General features: G+C 42.4%; 2 protein-coding genes across 7 annotated transcripts in view; one reads left to right on the forward strand and one right to left on the reverse strand.

Moving 5' to 3' along the window:
- Nucleotides 1-813: 813 nt before the first annotated feature.
- Nucleotides 814-19880, forward strand: LOC117747086 (WD repeat-containing protein 78-like). Of its 2 annotated transcripts, XM_034556489.1 has the most exons (18): nt 814-877; nt 964-1143; nt 3054-3210; nt 3340-3503; nt 3851-3957; nt 4115-4271; nt 4488-4627; nt 5907-6071; nt 6311-6490; nt 7174-7328; nt 8795-8881; nt 8994-9148; nt 9223-9383; nt 12811-12923; nt 13107-13205; nt 14830-15056; nt 15143-15296; nt 16484-19880. In XM_034556489.1, exons 2-18 carry the CDS (start codon nt 1088-1090, stop codon nt 16532-16534), a joined length of 2328 nt encoding a protein of 775 aa, XP_034412380.1. In that variant the 5' UTR covers nt 814-877; nt 964-1087; the 3' UTR covers nt 16535-19880. The 2 variants fall into 2 exon arrangements, with proteins under 2 accessions (XP_034412380.1, XP_034412381.1); XM_034556490.1 differs by lacking the exons at nt 814-877; nt 3054-3210 and having other exon boundaries at nt 1036-1143.
- The window catches only part of asph (aspartate beta-hydroxylase), a 34919-nt gene continuing 30488 nt past the window's right edge, over nt 17617-22047 (reverse strand). For all 5 annotated transcript variants that reach the window (XM_034556497.1, XM_034556495.1, XM_034556496.1 and 2 more), the window contains 2 exons: nt 21572-21619; nt 17617-20022 (listed from right to left, as the gene is read on the reverse strand). In XM_034556497.1, the coding sequence (XP_034412388.1) occupies nt 20015-20022; nt 21572-21619 (56 nt within the window). In that variant the 3' untranslated portion in view covers nt 17617-20014. The remainder of the gene's footprint in view (nt 20023-21571; nt 21620-22047) is intronic.

The raw sequence follows: 22047 nt of genomic DNA on the forward strand, positions 1-22047 counted from the left end.
GGGACATCATGTACAGGTTAAACTAGTCAGTCCGGGAGGCAGACACAGTCACCTCATTTAAGAGTAGACTTAAGACTTTCCTCTTTAATAGTGCTTATAGTTAGGGCTGAATCAGGTTTGCCCTGGTCCAGCCCCTAGATATGGAGTCTTTGTGACTTCACATCTCATAGGGTCCATTGGACCTGGCGGTGAGCCGACCTCCCGCGTTGGCCCTGCTGATGCGCCCTGCCCCCATTAATACATTGTCATATTCATTTAAATGTGTTTATGTAACTCTGTAATGCTGTTATTCTGTACACATGACATCTATTGCGTCTGTCCATCCGGGGAGAGGGATCCTCCTCTGTTGCTCACCTGAAGGTTTCTTCACTTTTTTCCCTGTGAAAGGGTTTTTTCTATTTGGGAGTTTTTCCTGATCCGATGTGAGGTCAGGGATGTCGTATGTGTACAGATTGTAAAGCCCTCTGAGGCTAATTTGTGATATTGGGCAATACAAAATAAACTGAAGTGAATTGAATTGAATTGAAATTTGACAATATAGCTGGGCTTTGTCACATGCTGCTGACTCCACTGTCCGTCACTGTGTTCACAGAGAACACCAGCTGCCCTGTGTTTATGACTGGTGTCTGAAAACACCTTATTTCTTTGCCGATCAGGGACTGCGGTCAAGTCAGCCTCAACCGCAAGGTTGTTTTCAATATGCGTATATACTAGGCATTACGGTACGAGTGTGTATAAACTGACTTCAAAATAAGAGCAAACTTCCGGTGAACGCGATATGACGAAATACGCCTTTACAAATACAGTAATAAATTAAACTAAATGAATAGATGAAAAAGCATGAACTTTATGAACGATGAATTGAAACAATAGGAAGGTAACACTTCCAATATTGGGATATTCTGATGTAGAATTTGAAAATGAAAGAATCACATTCATGAGGCAATTTCTTTCAAATTTCAGAAAAAAAATATTGTGGGCTGGTTTGACTGTCTTTTTCGAAGTGAGAGGCTGGCTTGACCGCAGTGATGAGGGGGCGGGTCGTCACGTTACTCTGGCAACTTAGACATACAACAATGCTACAATAATGTCTGACATTGCAAAAGAAGAACGAAAGAAGAGACGTACTCTGGTTCTAAGGCCGTAAGTTCACCTTGTTTTTCTCTCATTGTGTTTATTCACGTGGGAGCCCCTCTAGTAGCTCCTCGCGTAGCCCTTCAAGTAGTTCCTCTAGTAGTTCCTCTCGTAGCCCCTCTAGTAGCTCCTCGCGTAGCCTTTCTAGTAGTTCCTCTCGTAACCCCTCTAGTAGTTCCTCTCGTAGCCCCTCTAGTAGTTCCTCTCATAGCCCCTCTAGTAGTTACTCTCGTAGCCCTTGTAGTAGCTCCTCTCGTAGCCCCTCTAGTAGCTCCTCGCGTAGCCTTTCTAGTAGTTCCTCTCGTAACCCCTCTAGTAGTTCCTCTCGTAGCTCCTCTCTTAGCCCCTCTAGTAGTTCCTCTCGTAGCCCCTCTAGTAGTTACTCTAGTAGTTACTCTCGTAGCCCTTGTAGTAGCTCCTCTCGTAGCCCCTCTAGTAGTTCCTCTCGTAGCCCCTCTAGTAGTTCCTCTCATAGCCCCTCTAGTAGTTCCTTTAGTAGTTCCTCTCGTAGCCCTTGTAGTAGCTCCTCTCGTAGCCCCTCTAGTAGTTACTCTAGTAGTTACTCTCGTAGCCCTTGTAGTAGCTCCTCTCGTAGCCCCTCTAGTAGTTCCTCTAGTAGTTACTCTCGTAGCCCTTGTAGTAGCTCCTCTCGTAGCCCCTCTAGTAGTTCCTCTCATAGCCCCTCTAGTAGTTACTCTCGTAGCCCTTGTAGTAGTTCCTCTCATAGCCCCTCTAGTAGTTACTCTCGTAGCCCTTGTAGTAGCTCCTCTCATAGCCCCTCTAGTAGTTCCTTTAGTAGTTCCTCTCGTAGCCCTTGTAGTAGTTCCTCTCGTAGCCCCTCTAGTAGTTACTCTCGTAGCCCTTGTAGTAGCTCCTCTCGTAGCCCCTCTAGTAGTTACTCTCGTAGCCCTTGTAGTAGTTCCTCTCGTAGCCCCTCTAGTAGTTACTCTCGTAGCCCTTGTAGTAGCTCCTCTCGTAGCCCCTCTAGTAGTTCCTCTCATAGCCCCTCTAGTAGTTCCTCTAGTAGTTACTCTCGTAGCCCTTGTAGTAGTTCCTCTCGTAGCCCCTCTAGTAGTTCCTCTAGTAGTTACTCTCGTAGCCCTTGTAGTAGCTCCTCTCGTAGCCCCTCTAGTAGTTCCTCTAGTAGTTACTCTCGTAGCCCTTGTAGTAGCTCCTCTCGTAGCCCCTCTAGTAGTTCCTCTCATAGCCCCTCTAGTAGTTCCTCTAGTAGTTCCTCTCGTAGCCCTTGTAGTAGTTCCTCTCATAGCCCCTCTAGTAGGTCCTCTAGTAGTTCCTCTCGTAGCCCTTGTAGTAGCTCCTCTCATAGCCCCTCTAGTAGTTCCTCTAGTAGTTACTCTTGTAGCCCTTGTAGTAGCTCCTCTCGTAGCCCCTCTAGTAGTTACTCTTGTAGCCTCTCTAGTAGTTCCTCTCGTAGCCCCTCTAGTAGTTCCTCTCGTAGCCCTTGTAGTAGCTCCTCTCGTAGCCCCTCTAGTAGTTACTCTTGTAGCCCTTGTAGTAGCTCCTCTCGTAGCCCCTCTAGTAGTTACTCTTGTAGCCTACATTTTTTTGGTATCTATCTTTTTCTCACTGTAGAAATTTGCTCCTAAAACCAAAATGAAAATATCCCCCTGCCTGGCTGGCTGATGTTGATGCCAGGCTGTAGGCTTCCTACAATATGTTATAGAGGGATACTTTATGTATTTACACTATGGCTAAACATACAAATACACCACCATAACCTGATAGTGTATTAGTTGGAAGATTATTATTATTAGGCCGACTATACATTAATACACAGAATACATTAGAATATTATAAATAATAGTGTAATAAAAGTGTGCCAACGAACCCCGGCCTCCCCCGAGGCAACAAAGTGAAGTCATGCTAACTGAAATGCTGATTGTTATTTTGTCTCCTAGCTCTTCTCGAACAATAAATATTTCAGTATCAGGCATACAAAGTACAAGAGACACAAACGGTGTCATCGGTTGCCCAAGCAGAAAAAGTTTCAGCCTGGGTGGTGGGAGCAAAGTCCTGGAGAAGAGCGCCCTCCAAACTCCCAGACAAGTTGTTCGGGTAACTAATATCCTCCCTACAGGCTTACAAGTAGGCCAATCTATCTTCGTGTCTTGTACAACCTTCGTAGCAGCAGTAGGCGAATGCAGTAGCCATATCATTGGTGGCTTATCGTTCTCCTGTTTGCAGGTGTTTGATGAAGAAGACAATGACGTCACTCCTCAGCCACTGTACCAGGCAGATCCAGCAGCGGCACAGTCCAAAGCCAGCCGGTTGTTTCTGGATGAGATCTCTGCTGGATCAGCATCAGATCAGACAACAGCCACCGGGAGCTTCACAATGCCTTTCTCCAGGTGCAGGGCTCATTATTTACACATCTCTGACCTGATGGTCACACAGCTGGAGCCAATCTGAGGTGGATGAGAGTGTCTGGATATGATTAATTGAATGAGAAAAAACACAAGTTCAATATATGAAATATGTTATTTTCCATAGGCAGCCTAATTCAATATGAATAAACAAAGAATCAATGAAATCACCTATACATAGTCCAATGTATGATCTATTGATGAGAAAGAGGATGCTGGATACTAGTTGTATATTTTATCAGTGACATCCTTTGTGTCCTATGTAACCCATTAGGCAAAGTGTTACCACACAGTGTCATCTTGTAAAAATGTCCTCTGACATTGTTTTCCAGGTCAATATTTGGAAGCAGCAGAATATCCAGCCAGTCTACCATAGAGTCGGTGAATGAGGAGATTGAGGATACATTTCCCAAACGGGACCTGCCCATCAACTTTCCAGGTTCCAAAGTTCATTCACTTTGATTGCTATATTCTATTTGTTTTAGCTCCATCCCTAATGTTGGCAATTAGTTCATTTAAACTAAATGTACAGTCCAATTTATAGTTACATCTAAACAGTTGACAATTTCTGTTTCATCTCTTTTGTTCCTTACTAGAGGTGCAGCGGAAAAGAGACATAGTGAAAGAACATGTGACAGAGGACATGTTGAAAGAGGTCACAGATATCTCCATCTCTGAGACAGACAGCATTTCACTGCTGGACATACCTAGCACTTTTGTGTCAGTGGATGCTGATGATGCAGAAGCTACCATGTGAGTGAAGTAATGTGTATTACGAATGAATACACAAAGGAAAGACACACCACTCTTAATCTTTCTGAACGGCAAACAAGACAGAGAATGACATGCGCTTCTCCATGAAACTAATGCTGTCTCTGACGGTAAAATGGAAAGGAGTTCTATCTAATGGTCAGTAATATATATATATACTTGTCTTTGGTTTTAACCATCTTCTCCTTGTTTATACAGGGAGAGAAACAATCAGTATGCTGAGCTGTGCAGAAACAGAATGGGCAATGATAAGTATGTGGATCAATCGGTGCAGACATTGAATGGAGCAGCTAAAAACAAACAGGTCCAGAGCGACAGCATAATGATGGTGGACTCAGGTTAGGCTCATTATTTTCCCTTGGAGTTGTTGTTGGAAACAAGGCAGATAAGGGATTTAAAAATAATAATCAGGTTCTGACATTCAAGGCCTTGGCCTTGAGTTAATACAAATAACAATCAAGTATTCAAAAATAAAAAAAGTACAATCGAAATATGAAAGATATTGTGAAAAATAAAAGAGGTGTGCACCTCCACAATGACTGTGAGTGCAACTGTTGGTTTACAAAGAACTAGTAGAGGGGGGAAATGCTGCTTCCTGTCAGACAGGAAACCCTGTGTCCAGCAACAGAGGCTGGATGATGGTATGAAAGGTAGCGCAAAAGTCCCCAAAAGGGGTCCTTAGGAGTCCAGGTTCTGGGTGATAAAATGATGGGCCACGTTGACTGCATCATAGAGACATAATGGCTCTGTAGGTGAACTGTAGTGGTTCCAGGTTCCATGCGCTCAAACAGCTCCGTAAGCACCGGGGTGAGGGCTGTTAAGTGGTCCTCAAGCCTCGGTTATCCTCCCAAACCAAGGTGTTCATGGACTGCTGCAAACATCGCAGATGCGTAAAACTTTACAGTCCAAGTCCGCCTGAAAATCCTTTCCAGCTTAACTGGTCCACTGCTGTGATCCCCTCAACAACAGAATGTTTTAAATTCCGCGAGGACAATAACTAATAAGTCTGGGTTTGTCCGCTCCACACACAGTATCTGGTTGCTGTGCCTCCTGCACGTTGACCTGAATGAAAGAAACAAGCTCACAGGGGAGTAAAAGGGTTAACAGGTAGTCAGCTGGTACCATACTACACATAATCAGCTTTAAGGTAACAGATTTAGAATATGGATTTCTTTTTAGAATACCCTTGTTCCAGAGATACAGATAATTGATTTACTACTGTATAAATTAGTCATGTCAAGTATCTTAATTATTATTGTGTCAAACAAAACAGTGAAGCATTCTCTGATTCATGTATGCAGAGTATAACAAGGGGTAGAACAGCGAGAAATAGTTGCTCATGATAAATAGATATTGATGAGATGGACAGTCTGCACTTCTTAAGCAATACAATATAATGTTAGAACACACAATTTAATATAATAGAAAAGTAAAACAAATCTGAAATTATTCACATTGGGAAGCGTAAAAAAACAGTTCCTTGTTGCTCAGTTGATAAACCAAGTAATTATTGCACCTATGAATTCAGACAGTTAGTGGATGTTTTTCTATTGAGATGGAGTCTTTATCAATAGTCTTTTCAGGCGGACAGTCATTAACATGTGTCCATGCCCACAGCCACCACTGTTACCACCTGGGACATGTATGACTCTCTGATCAGCCCCGAGCAGTGTGAGGAGCTGTGCAGCCAGGAACTAAGGAGGGCTGACTGTCCGGAGGTGGGAGTGGACACCAGCAGGGGTGCAGAGAGGAGCGTGTCAGTGGGCAGCACAGCCAGTTCAGGTAACAGTGAAGGAGGCTGGACATGATGCTGCTTCCGTCTGGGTTTGATTGGGTGTAATTTCATTCCAATTAACCTTTTGATCTCTTGGTGTTATTCAGACAATATATAATTACAAAGCAACTATATTCTTCCTTTCATGATTCACAGTTCAAGTCATATGCATTCTTACAGTTTCTTAAAAGTGGCATTGAGGAGAGCTCTGCAATTGCATGTATCATTTTCTTGTATTTCTCTTCAGCTGCTAGCTCATTGAAAGAAGTGGAAGCATTTGGGAGCGGTCTAAATGCTGAGTCAGACCTGCAGCTGATCATGTTGTCTGAGAGATTCCATCACAGCTTGCTAGTAATGGAGAGGAGCATACTGGGAAACACTTTCCAACCCAAGCTGGCTGCTTACAGACAGCTGCCTGTAACCCACGGTAAAGTCAGCTCATCAGCAGCACTGATACACAACAAGATATACAATACACACAAATTCAATTCAGTTTATTTTGTATAGCCCAATATCACAAATTACAAATTCTCCTCAGAGGGCTTTACAATCTGTACACATAAGACATCCCTGTCCCAGGACCTCACATCGGATCAGGAAAAACTCACAAATAGAAAAAAACCTTTCACAGGGAGAAAAAGGGAAGAAACCTTCATTAGTGCAACAGAGGAGGATCCCTCTCCCCGGATGGACAGAAGCAATAGATGTCATGTGTACAGAATGAACAGCATTACAGAGTTACAACACATTCAATGAATATGACAGAAATTTATGAATAATGAGTAGTCGGTATGGACCACGATCCAGACCCCCACAATCTTTGCGGTCATGGGTTGGCTGTGGCTCAGTGGGTAGAGTGGTTCTTCCATAAACCACAAGGTTGGTGGTCCAATCCCAGCTGTCCACAAGTGTCCTCAAGTGATCCCTAAAACAGCCCATTGCTCCTGTTGCTGAGGCTAGGTTAAATCCAGAGGTCATAGTTCCTGTCTGTACCTGTATGTATGTATGTATGTATGTATGTATGTATGTATGTATGTATGTATGTATGTACGTACGTATGTATGTGACGATGGAAATGGAGTTGCAGTGTTTTTGGAATGATTGTATCAGAACCAGACAGTCTGGTGCAGCCTGGGATGGTGGAGCAGAGGGAGGAGGATACCCACAGCCCTCCATCTCCTGCCGTGGAGCGTCTCTGGACTTTCAGCTGTGAGCTCAGCAGAGGACGCAGCGTACACACCATGGCATGGAACAAGAAGAACCCGGTAACAGACTTATTAGAAAATGTAATACATGTGTAGATCATGCCTGATGTATGTCACTGCAGATGACAACATTTTGTTAGTCTCTATTATTATTTAAAAGGTTGTTCACCAGAATCACACAAACACATCTTTTCCTCTTAACCCCAGTCGTGGTTGCTGGGAACTGTTAAAGGAACACTTCACCCCAAAATGATCATGTGTATATAACTTGCTCTCCCTGTGTTACCTTGAATTCTTTAAGTAAATGGGGGTCTTGATGAATTGAAGTGAACAACGGCAAAACTATATGAAAACATCCGTTCAGAAACGCTCACACAACAGGTGCGGTATAATCCAAGTCTCACCTATCCAGTCGTATGCTCACTACTTCACAAACACTTGCATCTTCACTAAAACCTTACTATTCAACATACTTCTGCATAAACAGTCTCAAACTTGCTTTGGCACATGAGTCCAAAGTGCTTAATGTATTAGCTGCTCTGCACTGGCTCCCTGTAAAATCAAGAATCACATTTCAAATTCTTCTCCTCACCTACAAAGCCTTGATTGGTGATGCACCATCATATCTTAAGGAGCTTGTAGTACCATATTGCCCCACTAGAGAGCTGCGCTCACTAAATGCGGGGCTACTCGTGGTTCCTAGAGTCCTAAAAAGTAGGATGGGAGCCAGAGCCTTCAGTTATCAAGCTTCTCTTTTAAGGAACCAGCTTCCACTTTCAGTCCGGGAGTCACCTCATTTAAGAACAGACTTAAGACTTTCCTCTTTTAATAGTGCTTATAGTTAGGGCTGAATCAGGTTTGCCCCGATCCAGCCTCTAGATATGCTGCTATAGGCATAATGAGGGATGTTTTAGGATACACTGAGCACCTCTTCTCTCTTCTCCTTATGTATGAATTTACATCTCTTCATTGTACATTACTAACTCTACTTCTTCCCCGGAGTCTTTGTGCCTTCTCGCCTCTCAGGTTTCCATTGGTCCTGGCTCCTGCCATGGCCCTGCTGATGCCCCTCCTCCCTTTCTCCTTCTGTTTACATGGATCGCGGTTATCTGGATCGTGGTCATTGCCTACTACTCATTATTCATAATTTCTGTCATATTCATTGAATGTGTTGTAACTCTGTAACGCTGTTCATCTGCACACATGACATCTATTGCTTCTGTCCATCCGGGGAGAGGGATCCTCCTCTGTTGCTATACAGAATTGAATTGAATTGAATGAATAAGGTTTGAGCACTAGAGACATGAATTATACTGAGAGTTTGTAAAGGGACGTGAATTTTCTTTCTCCAATATTCCTTTATTCACATTTTGCAACAGTTTAAGGGCATTAACAACAACGATAACCTCAGCCAACTCATCCTGCACTGGAACTACTTTCTGCGAAACTCTAATTAAACTGTTCCCAGCTGACAGAAATAGTTGTTCACTAAGAGAGGTCTCCTTGTGCTCGGCTTTTTCTGCTAGGACCTTTTGGCAGTGGGCTATGGAGAGTTTGGCTTCAGTAACCAGAAACCAGGCCTGGTGTGCTGCTGGTCTCTCAAAAATCCAACGGTATGACTTTCCTTTATTTAGCTTCAGGGCTCCATGTCTCCCCAGCAGTATGCAGAAGGTTCACTGAGTGCCAGCTGTCCATTCCAGATGTTGTCATGTGTCCCCTCTGCAGTGGCCTGAGCGGGCCATCCAGTGTGACAGCGCTGTGACTTCCCTAGATTTCTCATCCAATAACCCCAGTCAGCTGGCTGTGGGCATGCAAGACGGCAGCATTGCTATCTACAATGTGAAGAATCAAGAAAGCGAGTCATGTGTCCTCAGCAGTAGGTGAGGATTGTGTGTGTGGACAGCTCAGCTCTTACATCACACATGAAGAGAATGTTCTTTACTTCTGTGTGTAGTGAATGTCCCAACAGACACTTGGATCCAGTGTGGCAGCTCAGATGGACCCAGCAAGAGTTGAGCCCGACAGGAGAGGAGGAGATAGAGTCCCTCTTTTCTGTGGCTGCAGACGGCCGGATCAGCAAGTGGTTTATCTGCAGGAGTGGCCTCGACTGCATAGGTACTGTACTCAGCACCAGCCCATGGCTTTACTATTGTCAAATCAGCTTGACATGTTGTGGCAACTCGGGGGACGTGGAGGCAATATTCAGGACTAAAACAGGAGACTCAGAGACAGTAATCACGTAACAAAAAGTGTCCTTTAATAAATAGGTTAGGGTAAAGGGGGATGGGGTCAAACTCCCGCTCGGGGTCTTTGGCCTCCGGTCTACACCCGGTGTGAGACGGTTCCTTCGTCCTGTGGGCAGAGCAGAGGAGAGAGGTGAGTCTGCTGGATTACCTCCTGTCCGATGCAGCTCCTCTCCAGAGGTTCAGGAGATTCTCGTAGCCTCCCGTACAGTCTGTCTGCTGCTGCAGCCCAGCTCTGTGAACATATACTGCTCACTTTAATTAGCTGATGGGCTGCAGGTGTGACTAATGCCACGTGCCTAGTGGCTGCAGCACCTGCACTGGATAGTAGACTCCCTCTAGCACCTCCCCTAACCTGAGCTTGGGGATCCGCCCCCTATGCTGTGTCTGCTCAGCTTTTCCCCTGGTTTGCCACAGTGTATAGTGTTAAAAAACTGAAAAAACTAACTCAGAAGGAACCATAATTGTAATGTAACCCAATCATGAAGAGAAACACCTTTCTAACCTGCTTAGAACAGTTTAAAGGACAAGAAGCAACAATGTAGGCAATGGCAGTTCTGTCAATACACCGGATTGGTTTGATTTTGTTGACAAAATTATGGAAAATAATGTGTTTGTCATGTTGGTACTGCAAAGGGACAAATACATTTAATACTTGTTCCCCATGTTCTACTGTTACAAACTGGAATTCAAATATACTTAAATAAAACTTTTTTCCCCATTTGATCAACACAACATGCATAGTACTTTCAAGGTGCAAATTACCTTTTATTGTGAAACCAATAATAATGAGAGAAAAAATGTGTTGGATGCACAAGTACCCCCCCCCCCCTCCCCCGAATCAATACTTGGTAGAACCCCCTATCGCTGCAGTTACAGCTGCAAGTCTTTTGGGGTATGTCTCTCTCTACCAGCTTTGCACATCTAGAGATGGACATATTTGTTCATTCTTCTTGGTAAAAAAAGCTGAAGCTCAGTCAGATTGGATGGAGACCGTCTGTGAACAGCAATTTAAGTCTTGCCATACATTCTCTATCGGAATTAGGTCTGTGCTTTGACTCCACCATTTTAAGACAATAACATGCTTTGATCTAAACCATTCTGGCTGTATGTTTAGGGTCATTGTCCTGCTGGAAGATGAACCTCCGCCACAGTCTCAAGTCTTTTGCAGACTGCATCAGATCTTCTTCAATTACCCTGTATTTGGCTCTATCCTTCTTTTCCTCAGTACCCGCCGAAGAGAAGTATCCCCACAGCATGATGCTACCACCACCATGTTTCACTAAATGGTGTGCTCTGAGTGATATTCTTTCCATTTTCTGATGATGGATTTTATGGTACTCCGTGAGATGTTCAAAACTTCCTCTGTCCTGGCACATTGGAGCAGGAAAAACTTCCCCCAAATAAACCTTTCATGACAGTAATAGTCAATGATTATGACATAAATTATTCATATAATGAGAGTAGTAGTTATGATGAAAAAGTTACAACTACCAACAATAACAGCAACAGTGGACATAGTAGAATAATAATGATAATTAAAGCTGCAATCAGCGATATGCGGGTCCTCGTTCCTCCACGCACGACGGGGTTACTGGCAGGACGCCGGCTCCCTCGACCGAGAACGCAGGCCGCTGGTCTGACATTTTACCGTTTGTCACGTAACGCTGATTTCCTTTCGCCAGTATGTGGTGCTTTGACTGAGTGAAAATAGGCTTGTCAATATCCTCAGACCGTGACTTTTATCAACCATGACAAGTTTGGGCCAGATTCGAGGAAGTCCAGGGAAGCCAGTAGATGGCGCTATGAGAATGTGGACATATACATGTGTTATGGATCTCTACGTGAAATATAGACTACTTCATGTAAATTACATGTAAAAAGAAGTGGTGCAAGAAATTAGTCCCAGCTGGGACATGAACACAGGTCTCCTGCTTCCAAAGCATAGTTATAAACCGCAGGGCAACATACCTAGTTGTATACATTGCATTTTTTACTAGACTATGTTTACAACTTTAGAGTATAAGAATGTAAAATATTTTTTCAGTAGGTGTTTCTATGACAACATTTGAACGTTTCTTCATGTAAATGTGCTCAGGACTTGAATGGTGTTTTTTGCCGCTGCCGACTTCCGGTACAGTTTAGAGCACGGCCCCAAGAGAATTATTTTGAAGTTAACATGTGTTACAGCCTTCCAAGTTTTATATTGCTATGTCAAACCTACTGCAAGGGCTGCTTTGTCGAAATTTGCTGAAGGTTTGTTTAAATTTTGTAGGGGGCGCTATTGAGCCGAATTGCCATTTTGAAGAATGAAATTCATATCATACAACTACATTTAGGACAGTATATGTGTGTGGCAAGTTTGGTTTTGAGCGTTTTTAGTACCCAAAAAGATGTGGCAACACCAAGACAAAGATCCACGGCACGGCAACAGCCTTTTACGAAACAACAAGATTTTAAAATTAATTATTATAACATGGCCTGTTAGTAAAGACCCATTGATAATATCTAGTAGAGAGGTGATAATTACAGGCAACACATCTTTAAGCAGCCTCGTTGGGATGGGGTCCAAGAGACAGACAGACGGTTTAGAAGTAGAAACCGTTGAAGACAATTGGTCAAGGTTGATGGGAGAAAAGCCATTCCAATATATATTAGAGTTTACAGGTTGCAAATGTGACTTGTGAGGGCAATTGGTCTCACCAGATCTTTGTTAGGGGTTTCACAGTAAAGGGCATATGCACTCAAAACTTCTCTGACTTAAATACATTTTGTGTTGGTCCATTACATAAAATCCCAATAAAATAAATTTGAAGATGTGGTTATACCATGGGCTGCACGGTGGTGTAGTGGCTAGCACTGTCGCCTCACAGCAAGAGGGCCGCGGGTTCAATTCCCGGTCGGAGCGGTCCTTCTGTGTGGAGTTTGCATGTTCTCCCCGTGGCAGCGTGGGTTCTCTCCGGGCTCTCCGGCTTCCTCCCACAGTCCAAAGACATGCTGCAGGTTAATTGATCTCTAAATTGCCCATAGGTGTGAATGTGAGAGTGAATGGTTGTATGTCCCTACATGTGCCCTCGATGGACTGGCGACCTGTCCAGGGTGTCCCCTGCCTTCGCCCTATGTCAGCTGGGATAGGCTCCAGCGCCCCCGCGACCCTAATGAGGATAAGCGGTATTGAAAATGGATGGATGGATGGATGGTTATACCATGACAAAATGTAGAAAAGTCCAAGGGGGGTGAATACTCATGCAAGGCCCTGCATATAACCTGATCTATCCACCCATCCTATCTTCTCACAGACCTGATGAAGCTCAAGAAGATCCAGACGACCAAGAAGAAGGTTGGAGGGACCCAGACAGAAAGTGTTCTGTCGGCTCTGACTCCTGGACTGTGTTTTGACTTCCATCCAACAGTAAGTGAGAAATTCTCAACATATATGCAGTTCCTGTGCTTACAACTTGTTTCTGCAGAACATAACATTCACAGATATCTTTTGTGCTAATCCTTTTTTTCTACGGTTGATTTGAAGTGGACTTTGACTTTGTAAATGATTGTTGTCATCATGCATCACACCCGTGTTTCATTGTTGCACCAGGATTCCAGCGTCTACTTGGTTGGCACATGGGAAGGGCTCGTTCACAAGTGCTCCTGTTCCAACAATCAGCAGTTTCTGGAGACTTACAGGAAGCACTTTGTAAGTCCATCAGGATAAATGCCAGCACTCCTTCTGATAAGCAAGTCAAACACAAAAGACCACAAGGCCTCAGAAGCTCACATTTCATTTCATCAATAGTGATCAATTGTTCAAATCCATTCATGCTATGTCCCACAATGCATTGGCCTTTAGCTGTCTCCTATAAAATGCAGTCAATTGTTTAACTGAAGTGATATTGCTACTTTTTTAAATTCATTTTGGTTTGTGAATTTTCTGAATAGTAGCACTGTTATGTTTTGATGAACAGGACTTATGAAGGACATGCATTCCACAATCTCAGGGGGAGCCATACGCATCTCTGAGTAGCGTCAGGTTTATATATGAAAGCTCATGACTGAGGAAACATGTCCCCAGCTCAGTTAGTTGTCAAATCCACCAATGATTCAGATCCCTGTTTTAATCAATGAATGCTCACTGAAGGTTTCACAAATGTGTTTTGTGATTCATCCAAATGACTCTTGAAATATTTATCAGTGCACACAAAAAGAGTTATTATATATAAACATTAATATATATATATATATATATATATATATATATATATAAATGTAAGATTGACAAATATATTTAAATAGATTTTAAAATAAATGGAATATAAATATGTATTTAAAATTATTTAAAATGTTCATCAAAAACATTTGGATGAGTTACATGTATATATTTGGGCGACTGGTGGTGAGCAGGGTCGTCCTTCCATCAGAGGATCATCGGTTCGATCCCCGGCTCCGCTAGTCCATGTCGATGTGTCCTTGGGCAAGACACTTAACCCCAAATTGCTACCGTAGCTGTTCTATGGTGTGTGAATGTTACTTAGTCCTGATGGGCAGGTGGCACCTTGCATGGTAGCCCCTCCCATCAGTGTGTGAATGGGTGAATGATGTCATGTAAAATTACATTACATTACATGTCATTTAGCTGACGCTTTTATTCAAAGCGACTTACAATAAGTGCATTAAACCGTGAGTCCAAACTCTGTAAGAGCTTTGAGTCTTTGAAAGACTTGAAAAGAGATGTACAAGTACAGGTCCATTTAGTGTGTGTGTGTGTGTGTGTGTGTGTGTGTGTGTGTGTGTGTGTGTGTGTGTGTGTGTGTGTGTGTGTGTGTGTGTGTGTGTGTGTGTGTGTGTGTGTGTGTGTGTGTGTGTGTGTGTGTGTGTGTGTGTGTGTGTGTGTGTGTGTGTGTGTGTGTGTGTGTGTGTGTGTGTGTGTGTGTGTGTGTGTGTGTGTGTGTGTGTGTGTGTGTGTGTGTGTGTGTGTGTGTGTGTGTGTGTGTGTGTGTGTGTGTGACTCCCCTGATGTCTCTCCATTCACAAATGCATTTCTTTCAACGAGGTATTATCTATAGCAAATCAGATGTCTCCTCCATTTTCAACCAATCACATGAGGGCAATCTCTACTCAAATCTGTCCATTTCCCACAGATCTACATTAATGGCGGCAATACACTGTATAAACAGTAGAATCTATCATGCCATGTACTACTCATGTTGAAAAATCATCTCTTCAAGTTCTACTAGAAATAATATTTTCTGGGGTTAAAACAATAATGATCACACTGTGACCACGTGTGAGAACTTCAGTAACAGTCACACCTCGCCCCTCAGTGTCCCGTGAACTGCATCACATGGAGTCCACTCAGTCCTGATGTGTTCCTGAGCTGCTCGTCTGACTGGACCATCCAGCTGTGGAAGCAGGACCGCCATCACCCCATGTTAGGCTTCAGCTCCACCCAGACGGCAGTGTGCGACATCAAGTGGTCCCCGAAGTGGGCCACAGTATTCGGAGCCGTTAATGAGGGACAGCTGGCGATATGGGACCTAAATTCAAGCCTGCAAGTGTTCTCTGTCTCACTGTGTGTTTCTCTGTGGTGAAACCTGTGCCAAGAGTATTCATGTTTGTCCTCCATATACACTTCAGCTTGGAGCCAATCATTGTGCAGCCTGCTGCTGCTGGTGTGAAGATGAAGTCGCTGCTGTTTGCCACACAGACAGACTGCGTCCTGGTTGGAGATAGTGATGGACAAGTGGCCGTCTACCAGCTCAAGAACCTCAGTGTGGGAGAGAGCAGCCAGGTACAACTGGCCTTTGTGCGGCCTCGGAATGTCAGGCAACTAGGAAAATTAGATTACTAGAAAAATTAATTGTGCAAAGACATACGTGAAACATGAAAATATGTTAACAATTGATTATAATTACTTGTGTGTCCAGAGGCTCAGACTCGGTTCGAAGCACAGCGAGCATGGTTGTTGATAGATGTGCTTGTTGTACTGCAGCACATGTAAGCTGCATGTACTGTCTCTGCAAAACATGTGATGTTATGTATGGATCACACATACTTAGTTATTTACATTTGTAACTACACAGATATAACTGTTTTCTAAAACACACAACAGCATCTGCCCGATAGCAGATTTGGGGCAAGAGATAAATGAATAAATTTAGTGTACTGTCAGATATATTAATGTGTGGGATACTATCAGCCTAATGGGCAATTTCTGTATGTTGTTACCACTACTTTCAGGAGAACAGGTTTCCTTTTAGCTAATTATATATAAATTATAAAGCAGGAGAGAATTAGCCATTATTGTAGCTGATATATTTAGAATGTAAATAAAATGCATTATTCATTTACACTACTAGAAATGTTTGTATTCTCCCACCACAAAGCTTGACCGTGTCCAGTCAGATGTTTCAGAGGACTACTCTGCATGTCTGAATGGTCTCTGATGTGTTCTTACTAATAGGTGTTATTTAGTTTAGCAGAGAGAACAAAACGCTGTTCAACCAGACTGAAAGAAACAAAGATCCTCTGAGCAACAGTTGAATGAGAAGAAGAAACTGGAAGCTTCGATTTGAACTGGAAAAGCTTCTTGTTTTAGTGTCAAGAGTTTCACAATAAAAGCAGCCTAGAACACGTTGGAATTGACTCTTCTTCAGACTTCCCATTAGAAATAGAAGGCAGGTCTAGGGTTAGCACTGTTGGAATATCAGCTGAACAAATCTCAGGTTAAACCTCTTCAGTCAGAGACACTTACTCATTATTTGCAGCTTAATAATGAAATAAATTCAACATCAAGTATTCTGTCATGTAACACTGTGTACAAGTTTGAATAATTTCATTCTTATTTTGGGGGCCAAACAATTTCAGGTATTAACAAGACTAATCACTATTCAGTGTAATAACCCATGGCTGTCTGACATACTGATGTCTTTGTTCCTCTTTAGCACGGTGGACTTACATAACTCTCTCGTCTTTCAGGTGGATATTCTGGAGGGCATCATCCGCTCTGCGGCTCCCAAACAGCTTTAAGAAACACAAGACGGATGTAAACCCAAAGTATTTGGGTTTGTGTCTGCGTGTGTTGGATCACAGGGAACATTGTCCTTTGCTGTTCAGACTAAACAGAACGCTTGAGATTTTTCACAGTTCAAGTTTTAAGGCAAAATAAATAATAACTACCCTAATTTCATTTGAATTCAATTGAATTGTTCTGCAAAAGAAGAATTAATATTATTCTTTAAACAACACACCTGTATGTTACTGTAGAATATAAACACCTCAAGCCATTCAAATCCTCCACATGTGCTGAATCAGTCTTAATCATCCTTGTGCATACAGCAACGTTGACTGATTACTTGCCCCACTGACACCTTGTGACCAGATTTAGTACAACTTTGTTAGTCTGGAACTTTTCATTTCCTTTGTATATGTAACGAGCTCCTGTTTCCCCTCGCACAATGACACCAGCACACAGTGTTGAGGTTCCAAGGTATTTATTCATTGATACTCTGACTGTCTGTGTCTCCGGCTCTCTCCCACGTCCTGCAGACCGTGACCCCGCTGTCACTCGCGAGATTTAACGGTTGGGGCTCTGGTTGGAACTCCATGTCACATTTCAGGTCTGTGTAGTTGCTAGCAGTAAAGAGACCTTTCACCAAACCTCTCAGATGAGCTTTCAGACAGTCTATGGACGACCGACGGACTGTAAGACCCACACACACACACAGTTCTGAGAGTTCTTGCTCTCCTGAAAGGTTCTTCACTTTTCTCCCCCTGAAAGGTTTTTTTCTGTTTTTTTGGGAGTTTTTCCTGATCCGATGTGAGGTCCTGGGTCAGGGATGTCGTATGTGTACAGATTGTAAAGCCCTCTGAGGATAATTTGTAATTTGTTATTTTGGGCTATACAAAATAAACTGAATTGAATTATAATTGCATCTTCATTGAAGATGGTTGAAATTCTAAATGAACAGGTGAGCGCCCTCGGTCACAGCTTGGCTTCATCGGGACTCCTCTTCTCCCCAAGAATACTCTACTTCCTACAAGGAAGTCACAGCGCTGTAGCTTTGCCATTCAAACGCAAACCGTATTCATCAAAAAGACTGGAGTCATTGCCATGTTGTCCCAAACCTTTTATTGCAGCAAAAGATCATTTACAGAAAACTTCAAATCTCCACAATCCATCAGTACTTCACAATAATTTAATCCCATTAGTATTCGACCTGCAGACAACGCTGAGGCAGTTGTTCACCAACAATGTTCCCTCCTCATAATAATATTGTGGAGCTTCATTGACTGCAGCCCTTGTACGTTTCCAGCAGACACCAAGTCAACAACTGTGGGAGCCACGCTGTCCATGTCGAAGACCAGCAATGTGGAGATCTGTTCCACCTGGTTGGTCTGCGGCTTTATTTTATTGCTCTTCCTTTTGTATTGTTAGAGAATAAAAAGTTGTCCTGAAGTAGCACAGCCACTTAAACCTGCCTGTCAAAAACAAATGATGGCTTTGTGAAAAGCTTTCAACGTATTTTCAGAAAATGTTTTTTTTCAATGTTACTTTTAAAAATCTAGAAGCTCTCTCTTGGTAAAGACTGTAATCTTCAATGTTAAAAAGGTTTTACAGTTCACATTGACTTACAAAGTGTGGAAGTAGAAAATACCAGCTAGTGGGCGAGACATCCTACAAAAACTTCTCCTTCACACCATGAACACCTTCTGGTATAGTTACACAATGTCAGGACAAAACACAAGTGGGTCTGTGACACCAAACAGAATAAAAAAGAGGTATGTTTTACTTGGTCTCTGTTCTTCCACGAATAGTAGTGTGATTAATCCTAAAACATCAGATCTACATATTGTATATTGTCAGTATCCCAACAGGAATGTGTTGCACCTTTTGTCCCAAAACTAAAATATCTTCTGATACAACAGGATGATTACCTGCAGATCTGGCCATCACCTTCAAAATAAAATGCACAATGCTCACAATTGGCTTTCTTAATTCCACGATTTTGATGGCATGATGTGGAAGATGATGTTTTGCTCTCTGATAACGAGCAAAACATCATCTACTACCGAGGATCAGTGATGGAAATAAACACCAAGAAAATGTGGATTATGTCACAAAGGAGAAGGGAAGACTGACGTGTCACCAACTTTCCCTTTAGGTAAATAAAAAACATGCCACTGATAAAAACAAAGCTGTCGGATCATTTAACTGGTGTCCGTCAGCTATGACCGACTTCCACAGGAATGAATATGACACCTGGTCCATTTAACTCTGTGGATTACACAGGGTTACATGCTTCAGTGTTTCTATCCTATCTGAATCAGCCTGCTAGGCCGGAGCCATGTATAGCTGGTGGATTTGAAAAAACAATCTCTACACCACAGTGGGACAGCTTTGCACCATCGATGATGTCCTAATTTACATCACAGTTTAAACTCAATGAGCTGAAGTTTATGGTTACAACTTCATTTAGAAATAATTGGATAGGCGAATCAGATGGTCTTGGTAACCGTATCTGGAAAGAATTAACAGCTCGGCATCGACGGAACACAAACACACAGGAAAAGGAGCTAGAGAACAAACAAGAAGAAAGGAGTTCAATAGTCTCAAAAAGTACATCAGGAATCACTGAGAGGGTTGGTTAGAAGAGATCATGCTCATCGTAGGAAACACACACACGGGCGCGCGCGCACACACGCGCACGCGCACACACACACACACACACACACACACTCACACACACGAGTGGTAAATAAACTGGCTGGGTGAGGAAGATCACAACAGCTTTGCATAGAATCTACAACAGAGTGACCAGAAATAAACGTAGCTGAATGGAGATTCTACATTCTGAACTTGCACTGCAATAGAGTGGCAGAACATTAGGGTTTTTAGTTTTGATTACTTTAAATATAGTTTGCAGTGTTCGGTTCGGAGTCTTTTTGTTGCACCAGCTAGGTTTAGTATCTTTGAAGCTTCTGACTCAACAAAGACACCTCACAGTATGGACCCTAATCTCCTGGCTCAGCCATGCACTTTGGCCTCAAGTTTGCTGAGCAAAAGAATTGAGCTCCAAGAAGCCAAACTAAAATACTTTAAAATCAAGTTCCAGACTAGTGTAATGTTACAGCTCCTGCTGATAAGACTCCAGTAAACTAGCTGCTGCAGAGCACACAGAATTCACATGGCCTGGCCACGCAGAACTCATCACCCTGAAACAAAATGGAAATAGGTGCTCTACTTAAAGAAAGAAGAAGAATGAGATTCAGGGAAAACAAGAAGGGTAAAAACAGGAGTACCGTAAAAGTTAATAATTCATCCATTATCTCACATTTACCAGAAGGAACATTTGAAGGAAGGTGTGAAAACAGAGGGAGGGGGAAACAGATGGGGGACAAGTGTTGTCATAACAACTCAATTCTTTCTGTGGAGGTGGAGAGGTGCATCACTGCTCTGAGCACGCTCAGATGGTGCTGATGCAAGGTCAGTGGGTCCCTGCTCCACCTTTACGTTTCTGTGGAGAGCACAAACAGGAAGTTACTGATCCTCAAGTTACTGATCCGCATCATGTTGTTGAAAGGTGAGCCTTCGTTCAGACCCTGATGAGCAGGCTTCTGCCATTAGGGTGTGAATGGTGAAGTGGTCAGAAGACTCTAACGGGGCTGTCAAGGCCTGTTCACCAGCCATACTCCTTATAATGAAGAGGCACGTTTTCTGGGGTGACTTTTCCATCTACTGGTGAAACTGTAGCAGAAGAAGTGAGAGTGCTTTCTGCTCACAAAAAGAACAGAGTGTGTGTCTTTCTGTCAGTTCCACATTGACAGCAGGGCAGACATTAGACAGCAGACAGCTGTTTCACGAGTTCCCATCTCTAAACCAGGAGAAGAGCCTCCAACATTAATACAACCTTTAAGGTCCACACAAAAACCAGCAGACAAATCCAAATTGTTTTCACATTCTCTCATTCTTCATTCAAAAATATGAAGATTGGTTGCTTTCTCTTTTTTTATAACATTGTAAACAGAATATCTTGGGTGTTTTGGATTGTTGGTGAAACAAAACTAGACTTTTACAGACGTCACCCTCTGGTTTAAAAAGAAATTTCAAGTTTTTTGTGATTAATCAAGACAATAATTAGCTGAATAAATGATAAGGAAAATAATCTTTGGTAGTGCTGAGGTTCAGCACGCTTGTGAACCTCCGATTAATGACACAGATTAACGTTAACCATCACAGTGTGAATAAAGTTTGATCCTCCAATAGCCAGTAAAACATGTGATCAGGACATCATGATGTTTCTCCAGTCTCTGATCATGTGACTTTGTAAACAACCAATCAGTGTTTAAACCAACAGGAGGAGAGCTAGTAACGTTAGCAGCACCGCTAACAGAGAACACTTCAGGTACTTTAGGATGCGTTCAGGCTCTGCTCAGGGAAAATGAGTATTGGTTGGTTGGTGATGAACTAGAATAAATCTAGATGTTTTCACATGAATATAAAATAGATAGAGTGGAATTATGAGCCGTTACACGAGCTGTAAGGAGATTATAATACATCAGACATACTACTGACAAGATTTGTTTTACTCAATAAAAGTTAAATCTTTTATTTCCTAATTATTTGAATTGTGTTTATTAGAAAGAAAAAAACACTATAGATGACTATAACAAAGTCAAAGTATAACGCTTAGTATTTTGGATGGTTTACTGACTTCAGTGCGTTGAAATTATATATTATATATATGGTGGCAAAATAATTATAGTTTGGATCCTTGAAGACTGGCTGCTATAACCAAATAAAACCAAACAATATAGATCATCAATGAGCGACAATTGGTGTTGGCGCAAAAAAGTGATCAGGGATCTCTAAAAGTTATATTTGCTCCTTTTTTTATTTTGTGCTGATCCAATCGGTGAGTTTTCTGATCCGTTGCACCACTAGTTGTTAGTTAACTGTTCCGACAGCCTATTGATGACCGGAGGCCAAAACAGCAGAAAGACGTTAGGTGGTATACAGTAGAAGTCATCATTGTGAGCATAAAGTTAGATGAAAACAATGTTTACCTGTGGGCTCATCCTGAATCTGTTCTTCTGTCTCCACAAACTCTGCTGCTGCAAAGAGAAACACACATAACCATAATATTCTAAAATATTGGAATGATATCATCTCACAAAGTCTTTGCCCTCATGAAATGTACAGTGCATCTTAACGCTGTAGATGGTGCAGGACTGTGTGTGTTGGTGTGTATTCAAATTATTCTGCTGCCTCCTCTATTTCGTCTTCTACTTCATCTTCTGTGATTGTGGAATAAGAAACATTTGGAACCATGAATCAAATGTATGCCATCGAAAATCATAATCAGCAGAAACAAAAAAAAAGCTAGGTCACTCAATGGACAAAGTTACTGGCCTACTAGATTCAAGATTCAAGATATCTTTATTGTCATATGCACAGTTGACTCCGTACGATGAAGAAATGACTTTGCTCGGTCCTCCTTCCACACAGTATTACTATTAATAGCACCCAATGTAGTCAAATG

The sequence above is a fragment of the Cyclopterus lumpus genome, chromosome 17 (assembly GCF_009769545.1).
Source record: "Cyclopterus lumpus isolate fCycLum1 chromosome 17, fCycLum1.pri, whole genome shotgun sequence".
NCBI lineage: Eukaryota > Metazoa > Chordata > Actinopteri > Perciformes > Cyclopteridae > Cyclopterus > Cyclopterus lumpus.

Excerpts from the sequence above, each read along its gene's own strand:
- LOC117747086 (XM_034556489.1), top strand. The coding sequence starts at position 1,088 with ATGTCTGACATTGCAAAAGAAGAACGAAAGAAGAGACGTACTCTGGTT. Across the intron at positions 4,628-5,906 it reads CATAATGATGGTGGACTCAG|CCACCACTGTTACCACCTGG; the intron begins GTTAGGCTCATT and ends CCATGCCCACAG. Across the intron at positions 15,057-15,142 it reads TGGGACCTAAATTCAAGCCT|CTTGGAGCCAATCATTGTGC; the intron begins GCAAGTGTTCTC and ends TATACACTTCAG.